General features: G+C 40.6%; 1 protein-coding gene across 2 annotated transcripts; it reads left to right on the top strand.

Annotated features, from left to right (window-relative positions):
* Nucleotides 1-211: 211 nt before the first annotated feature.
* On the top strand, nt 212-7,012 carry MRPL48 (mitochondrial ribosomal protein L48). Of its 2 annotated transcripts, none has more exons than XM_075198521.1 (8): nt 212-385; nt 467-519; nt 1,352-1,389; nt 3,228-3,316; nt 3,611-3,780; nt 4,558-4,660; nt 5,908-5,997; nt 6,766-7,012. In XM_075198521.1, exons 1-8 carry the CDS (start codon nt 233-235, stop codon nt 6,838-6,840), a joined length of 771 nt encoding a protein of 256 aa, XP_075054622.1. In that variant the 5' UTR covers nt 212-232; the 3' UTR covers nt 6,841-7,012. The 2 variants fall into 2 exon arrangements, with proteins under 2 accessions (XP_075054622.1, XP_075054621.1); XM_075198520.1 differs by having other exon boundaries at nt 212-391.
* The last annotated feature ends 1,531 nt before the right edge of the window (nt 7,013-8,543 follow it).

Raw genomic sequence — 8,543 nt, 5'->3', positions numbered from 1 at the left:
TACTATACAGTTATTAGCATGATCCAGTTATTTATTTAATACTTAGTTCTTCTACAGTGATGTTTTTTTTGTTTGTTTGTTTGTTTTGAGCATAAGACTCTCAGCCCTAAATGTACATGTCTTTAAAAACCAAAACAAACCATTTGAGTATAAGGTTAGGATTGGGGAAGGGGGGGGAGTGACAGAGAACTGCCAGGGTGCACTAGTTTATTGTGTATTTTACACTGTCACTATGTCCCTATCAGAGACCTGTGTCTGTAATAACACGGATTCTCCTGTGTGTCTGATCACAGGGAGGCGGAACCTTCTGTGGGGGCATCTGGGGAAGGAGTTTTCTGACGGACATAATGTGCGCGGGGAATTGTGTCCCCCATGTGGTGAGAAGGTGAGTGTGAGTATTATGGGGGTGAGAGTGATATAGTGATTGGGGGGTGCAGGGGCTGATGTCTGTGTTTATCCCCCCTAGATGCTGGCTCTCAGGGGGAATTATCTGCTCAGATACACTGCAGCCCTCTGCAAGTAAGTACAGTCCTCCATGTCTTCTGTATAGCAGACCTGTCTCTCCAGTTGTGGTGGAACCACAAGTCTCAGCATGCACATCATAGAGGTCTACTGTCCCTTATTTCCAGGGACAGCACCAGTTTTGGAGATTGGTCCCTGTGTTTGTCTCAATTATTCAATATTAACAAAACAAAATCCCTCCTTTTCTGCTTTTTCCTATCACATATTCATATTTCCTGGGCTTTATAAGTTGATGAGAATTGAGGATTTAAAATGCAAAAAAAGAAGGTTAAAATATGTACTAGGAAAATAGTTTTAATGTTGTTCACTATTGGACATTCTGGGACTTATAGTTCCACCACAGCTGGATTGAGGCAGGTTGCTTCAGCCTGTCTCGTTGTCTATATATGTTCATTCTTAATTACGCATCCATTATCAATTACTAAACTGACCTGGAGCTAATATTTTAAGAAAATAATAATACTCTTTCATCTGAGGAGGTTAGACGTTCACAAATGTTTGAGGGCAACTTTTCTTTTTATATAGTTGAGGGGAACCTCTTTGCCTGATGGCTGCTTAATTCTCCTGCTATATCTTTCAGTGGAATGATTGGCAGAGCTACGGTAAAAAGCACAAAATAAATTATTTCCCTAATTTATTTCAAAACATAACATTTGTTGCAGCACAGTTTTAAAAACTAACCTTGTTATTTAAAAGTGTTTCTGTTGTCATTTTCTGTGAATGCAGAATTAAATATCTTATCTGTTCTTTTTGCCAAAAACATTTGCTGATGTTAACATGTTGAATTTTAATGTGAGTTTTAGCATTTTTTTTTTCTTTTCAATCATAGGTTTACAGGAAGCAATGGGATTCTCTGCAGTGATCCCAGTAAGTTATATTTAATTGCCAAATATATACTATAATCGTAAATACACCTGACATGTCAAGGGTTTATTTTACTTTTTTGCTATAGCTTTAAGGGAGCTCTCCACTCACTCACTTGTTTACCCAATCCCACTACCCTATTCAAAACCCAGGTGGTTGGAGCTCAGGTCAAGTAGCACCCATGTAATTAACAAGTATGTATTTTAATATAGAACACTGAGCCTAATGACCGTGGTCACGCATGCGCCTCTGATTGCTCCGTTTGGCCATTGAGTCCCATCTGTTATACTTCCAGCTCTTGATGAACTTCCTTGATTTTTACTTCTTTGCGCTCTCCTGCCACCTATTAATGATTATAATGTGCTATTCTAATGGGTACATTATACTCTGTTTCAGGCTTGAGGAGAGTAGATGCAGTGCAATGTGAATTAGGATTCCTGCTTTCCTATATTTAGTATTGTAGAAAAAGCTTGCAGCGGAGCTTGTCGGGCAACTTTTTGGAGGGCAGAACCTTCTTTCTGATCCCAACATAAAAAAACATTGGCCAGGAATAGCATTTACCCAAGCTGAAAAACAAATGCATTAAAGGTAGAGATAATCAAATAATGTCTGGCAGCAACGGGGCTGCATAAAGAACGCTACCAAATGTAGAAAATATACTCGGTGCACAGCGTTCGGCTTTGTGAAATAATCAAAATCGGAAGCTAAGTGTTGTGGTCGCTGACATCAGAAGTTCAGCGATACAGGCGTGCGTGGCAGCCGCCATGACGCTTATAGAACTGATGAGGCCTCCACCTGCTGTGTGAGTGACTACAATGTCTGTTTCCCTTCCCTGAACAGCTGCTTCACGAACAGAGACCATGCCAATAACTTATATATTTGCCTTACAGTAGACCTTTGGGCAGTATGCGGCCCTCCTTGGCTTATCGTTTGGCCCCCATATTATCTGTCAATCTCCCATAAACCACATCAGTGTTAACCTTTCTGATTTGGTAACATATTTGTTGCTGTGACTCCACAATTTTATTTTATGTTTCTCTTAAAATACAACTTCCATTATATAAGCAAGTGACTAGTAACACAAAATACACACTCAAGTTTCAGGAGCTTATCAGATATTTCAGATAAAGCTGTGATTTGGGGAACATTTTGTTTCTGTTTCCTTACTGAAGGTCTAATTACATAGAATGATGGTTTGTGGTCATCTACATATCAAGTGTACTGCTGCCCACGCATGATGGGATCTGGTTATTTGGCCTCATTGACAAACCACTGTTTATACGGCCCACTGGATATCTCAATGGCCCCGATTTAGGTTTGTAAAGTAAAGCTGGACTGTACTCATTAGGGTGTATTTATTAAAGGTTCTATAAAGGAATAGTGGAGGTGTTGCCCATAGCAACCAGTCAGATTCTATCTATCATTTTAGAATGTACTAGATAAATGACAGCTAGAATCTGATTGGTTGCTATGGGCAACACCTCCACTTTTTCTTTTTAGAAGCTTTGATAAATTTACCTCATTGACCTCACATACGCATGGATTTATCTTGTTGTAGGTTCTACAAAGCTGTCCATACACATTGCAATATCAGTGTGTGAGGCGGCCCCAAAACAAGCCCAGTAATAATCCTGTTGAAAGTGGTCAGTTAGTTATCAGGAAAATGCAGTTAGACAGTGACGGCCATCAGCCTACGTGCGTCGTTCTATGCCAACAGCACCAACAGGACCTGGAAAATTAGAAAAGGTCCTGAAAGGGCAAAAGCGTCTGGTCATAAAATGGTTAAATAGAACTGATTATTAAAATGTTATATTCCATGACCTGTTTTCTTCCTAATACAGAGTTCCTGAGACAGGACAGCAAGAGGCACTACAAGTCTCAGCCTACGCATGGGATTGGCAGATACAAGCACCTGTTACCACTAGAGACTGTAAGGATTTTAATATTTAACTCTTACCAGTATTCACAACATTACCGACAAATACTGATTATTAGTAGAGTATGAAAACTGCGCCCTGCTCGTAAGAGAGCTTACAATCTAGTGAGTGTATTCACCGCTGTTTTGTACTCTGCATTGTACCCAACTGATTGTTCTGATTTAAAGTCTCGCGTCCATATGTCTCTCTCATGTGTCAGGGTAACGAGGTTCAGCAGGACAATAGCACTGGAATTTGTTGTCCTCGTATGATCGTCTTCTCTTATTAGTGTTCGATTCCCTCACTAGGACCCAAAGAAGAAAAACAAGTTCCAAAAGAAAGAGATTAAACCCGGCACAGACTACGAGTACGGAGTGTTGAACTTCAGCGTCTCTGGTCACAACATGCTCTATGTGGAGCACTTTGCTCAGTATATCCATAATTTATTTAACCAGATGTCCATTAGAGTGGAGGAGAGGTGAGATGACCATTGTATCTAATCATGTAACCCATGTGGATAAGGGGGAGCTCTATCCTGACAGTAAGCAAATGGTGCTCCCTCCGCCGACTAGTATAACTGCTAGGGAGGGTGGTGTGTGTGGGGGCTACGGAATAAACATATAGCGGAAGGAGCAGGGTCCCCCGCAGCACAGAGTATATCAGGAGATGAGTGATGTGTCAGTGAGGACAGGGCTGCATGTGACAGGGGCAGTGACATGATGTGAGGAGGGGAATGGAGGCAACAGGAAGCCACAGACTGAGAGTTATATAGTGGAAGGAGCAAGGTCCCCAGCAGCACAGAGTATATCAGGAGATGAGTGATGTGTTAGTGAGGACAGGGCTGCATGTGACAGGAGCAGTGACATGATGTGAGGAGGGGAATGGAGGCAACAGGAAGCCACAGACTGAGAGTTATATAGTGGAAGGAGCAGGGTCCTCCAGCAGCACAGAGTATATCAGGAGATGAGTGATGTGTTAGTGAGGACAGGGCTGCATGTGACAGGGGCAGTGACATGATGTGAGGAGGGGAATGGAGGCAGCAGGAGGCCACAGACTGAGAGTTATATAGTGGAAGGAGCAGTGTCATCTAACAGTGATGTGAGGCTCCTGTCACACTGATTCAGGACAGGTAATAATGGTTCATACTTTAGTTATATACAGATAATTTAGCTGTCACTAGATAGCTGGCCACTGCTGTGCTGCTATATTAAACTTGTGTTGGATGTCATTGAATAGCATGTATGTGTATCTGCAGCTATGCAAAGCCAACCAAGACTAAAGAGGTGATGCTCCTGCAGGATGTGGGGAACAAGATGTTTTTGGACTCTGTCCTGACCACCCACGAAAGAGTTGTCCAGGTAGGTAGAAAATGTTGCCTGGTTTAATTGACTAAATCTCTCTGGTGTCCTGATTGTCTTCAGCTAAACCAATTTTATATTTGTAGGCTGCTTTGTACTTGGGAAGTTGTTGGATAAGAGCACTATATTTACCTGTAGCTCCACCCTATACATAGCTCCGCCCACCATAATTTATAGCTGTTTCTATCTGACTAATCCTCTACAAAATTCCTGTCCTTTACACACAGTGGAGACATTGGGGGGTATTCAATTGACCGCAAGTTTTTTTTTTTGTTTTTTTTTTAGGCCGTGTTAAGTAATTTTAACTCTGTTTTTTATCATTTTCGAGAGGGTTAACTTTAACCGCGATTCAATTCCATTTTTAACGATACGTTATTATTTTTTATGAAACGGTCCTCTATTCAATTGTTTTTTAACGTGACGCGTTAAACAGGCAAATATGCTGTTTTATCTCGCACCTCTTTGGGGTGTGATAGAAATAAAAAAAACAAAAAAGTAATTGAAATCAAGTAATAATGAAAAGAAAAAAGATAACATGTTTATCAGTAATGCATAACATGTAAAAGTTGATTTTCTTATGAAAAAATAATGAAAATTAAAGCATTAAAATCACTAATTAAATATATGTATGTTTTTGGTACAAATATGAATGTAGTAATGTGTTTTGACATGGTATAGATGATTCTATGGTAAAAAATAGTTCAATAAAAAAATATGCTAAAGAAAATACTGTAATGTAGATATTATCAATGTGTAATGCAATCTAACGTATCGTAATGTATGCAAAATCCTTTTGTGTTATGACCGCATTAAAACTCCCCTTCACTCCCCTAAAAACTCGCAAACACAATGATTAACGCACAGGGGCAGCGTTTCCTCTTTTTCAATTGAATTGCGCAAGTTTTTCGAGCTGCGCTAACTCAAAACGGTCGCTATTGCAGTTAAAAACCTGCGGGAGATTTTTTTATTTTTTTTTTAACGCTGTGGGGGGGAAAAAAACTTGCGGTCAATTGAATATCCCCCATTCTGTGGCCAACAGATTGTTTAGGGACCAGCGTCAGAGGTCTCACTAGTTCTTGGTGAATTTATAAGCTGCGTTTTCATGTATAATTGTCTGGTCTAAAAAATTACAGGTTAATCTAAACGCACCCCTGGTTGGTAGCCTGTGCACCACTGTTACCCTAGGTGTGCCTTGTATTACATCTGTGACCGTACAGTTATTATAATGTCCCCTGTTTGGTTCTCAGGTCAGTGGTCTGAGTGCTACGTTAGCTCCTGCTCTCCTAGAAGTTCTGATGATGAACCAGCCCGAAGGCGTCCAACTTCTGGTTAAGGAGGTAAAGGAAATTCTCTTCCACTATGACATACGTTTTTCTTTTATGATCTTTTTATAATATTCATTATTTATGTAAGGTGTAAATCATACAGCAGGTTGATGAGGAAGAATAATACAATCACATCATCAGTCATCAAAGTCTTTGTCCACCAATAAACCAGTTTACGTCCGAGACATTTACAACTTGACATTTTCTGTAAAAATACAAAACATGGAGTTGAACAGGGTGAAAAATATCTACGGGAGAAGCATCTGTGGCTTATTTTCTGAAGTGTTTGGTATTTGAGTATATAAGTCTGGCAGCATAGGTAGTTTTAATGTAGTTGTTTTGATTTGACCTTATTTTGCGTTTAAAGGGAATGTCGGCCCTCCGTAAATTTGTATCTGTGCCTTTAAACTCCCCAGACGATACATTTTGTCATCTGTAGTGTAATACTGAACGGTTTGTGCCCTGTGGTTGGCTGGAACATCCAATAGCAATACAGTAAGATAAGGGGTATGTTGACCAACACACCATGAAGATGGTTCTCAGGGAGTACTGAGCTGTAGCACAGAAGAGTCCTATAGGGGACAGAGAGCAGGAGACAGAACTGCACAATACAGAGCAATCTCCTAATTGATCGGTACTCTTTATTATTGTTGTATAGGAAACATGTTTTGCCCAGAGCAGTATGTACTTGGGTAACGTTTTGTTGGGAGTTATTCTACTTTTTTTTGCCTTTCATTTAGTTCACACGTATTCTGATATTGTTGTAATCTCCCTCCCTAGCATACGGAGGCAGATTACCTGGAGAGATTTAAATCTCGCCCAGATCTGGAGAACCTGAGGGCTTCAATGAGCTGAGATCCCTGGAAGTTATACATCTACCGGCTGAGTGTGTGTCTCTGGGATAGACCATCGGACGATCAGCAGAAAGTCATCTTATGTCACTGTATGAATTGCAAACGTGTTTTTTTTTTTTGTTTTTTTTTAAGCAAATACATGTAATATTTAAAATAAATACTTTTTTTGGAAACATGTTGGATGATTTGTTTTAAGAATTTCTGAAATCGGACAGGAAGACTGCAAGGAAGCCATTATTATTATTATCTTTTATAAAGCACCACAACAGGTCCGCAGTGCCATAGATGATATTTACAGCAGTACACAATGTACAGACCGCAACGATCCATAACACATTGCATAATACATAAAAAACAAAATAATACAAAGACCAGACTATCTATCTATTTCAGTGAGCCACAGCCAGGGCCTAACTATTCACCAGGCTGCAGACTAGGGCGCAATACCAATTTCTGGGTGTGCAAAATTGTTACAGGTGTAAGAAGTATAAGCCATACTTGCCAACTTTTCCTCGTTGGCTTCAGGGAGATCCTGGGTGAGGAGGGCTTGATGAATTATATCATTTGGCACCGCCCCTAAACGATTGTCACATTTTTGGCCAATTACAGCAGGGGGTGGGGCTAAGATGACGCGATATTTGCATCATTAAGCCCCGCCCATGCCACTTATCTATTGTGGGGGCAAGAATGGGGAGGTTGCCCTGCTCTCCCGGGAGGTCTCCCAGAAATGCGGGAGTCCCCCAGACATTCCTGAGAGTAGGCAACTATGCGTTAAAGAAAAGCAGCAAATGAATCTCTAGAGAATGAAGTGCTTTTTACATTTCTGTCTTTATTACTGAAGTCATGTTGTCTTACCTGTCAGTCTTTGATTAAATCTTGGTCTCCATGAAAATGGCCACCTCCATAGGCATCAATACATGGACATAGGACACAATTTTTGAACTGTGTCATCATGCCACAGATGGCGAAGCCAACCACGTCTTGTACTGGCTCAGCATCAGGGAGAATGCCAGACTCTTCAGGGAGTGAGGGAGATCACCCCTAGTTCAGGGAGTCTCCCTGACATTCAGGGAGAGTTGGTTAGTATGGTATGAGCTGAAATTAAGTTTCAAATATAAGAGAATAGTTGTTCTCCAAAGTAAAAAGAAATCATCAAAGAAAAATGTAGCAAGATTTTAATTGTGACATAATCCTAAGGTAAAGGCTGAAGTTGATGAGTGATCCTTGGGTGGGCGTGTAATTATAAGTGACTATGAGACACAAGGATAGTGACAGCTGCAAAAATCCAAGTGGAACTGAGGTTCAAAAACACAGGAATATAAACATTAGTTGGGGGTGAATGAAGCTGAAACTTAAATTAAGGACAAGTTCATTTTTACCCAGCGCGTATTAGCCTGTCATGGAAAGCGATGGGGCTACGAGTAGCCTAGGGTGGCCTGAACCCTTAATCAGGCCCCGGCCACAGCTAACCTGGAGAATTTGAGCTGTCTTGTGCCATGTCTGTTAATAATGCAAGAAATTTAAATGACATAATTACAACCTGTGCATTCACTACAACACATTGTGCTCCATCTGTATTTTACATAGAATATTTCATACTGCCGCGTGTAAAGGTTTAGATCTACGTGTGCATGTCGCAGAGTCCGACGTACGCCCATTTGCTATATTTCGCACTGAGAATTCCTGCAAAAAATCCAACAAGTA

Source organism: Mixophyes fleayi, chromosome 2 (assembly GCF_038048845.1).
Source record: "Mixophyes fleayi isolate aMixFle1 chromosome 2, aMixFle1.hap1, whole genome shotgun sequence".
Lineage (NCBI taxonomy): Eukaryota > Metazoa > Chordata > Amphibia > Anura > Limnodynastidae > Mixophyes > Mixophyes fleayi.
Note: the sequence above shows the minus strand (reverse complement) of the source record. Positions and strands in the feature narration are given on the sequence as shown.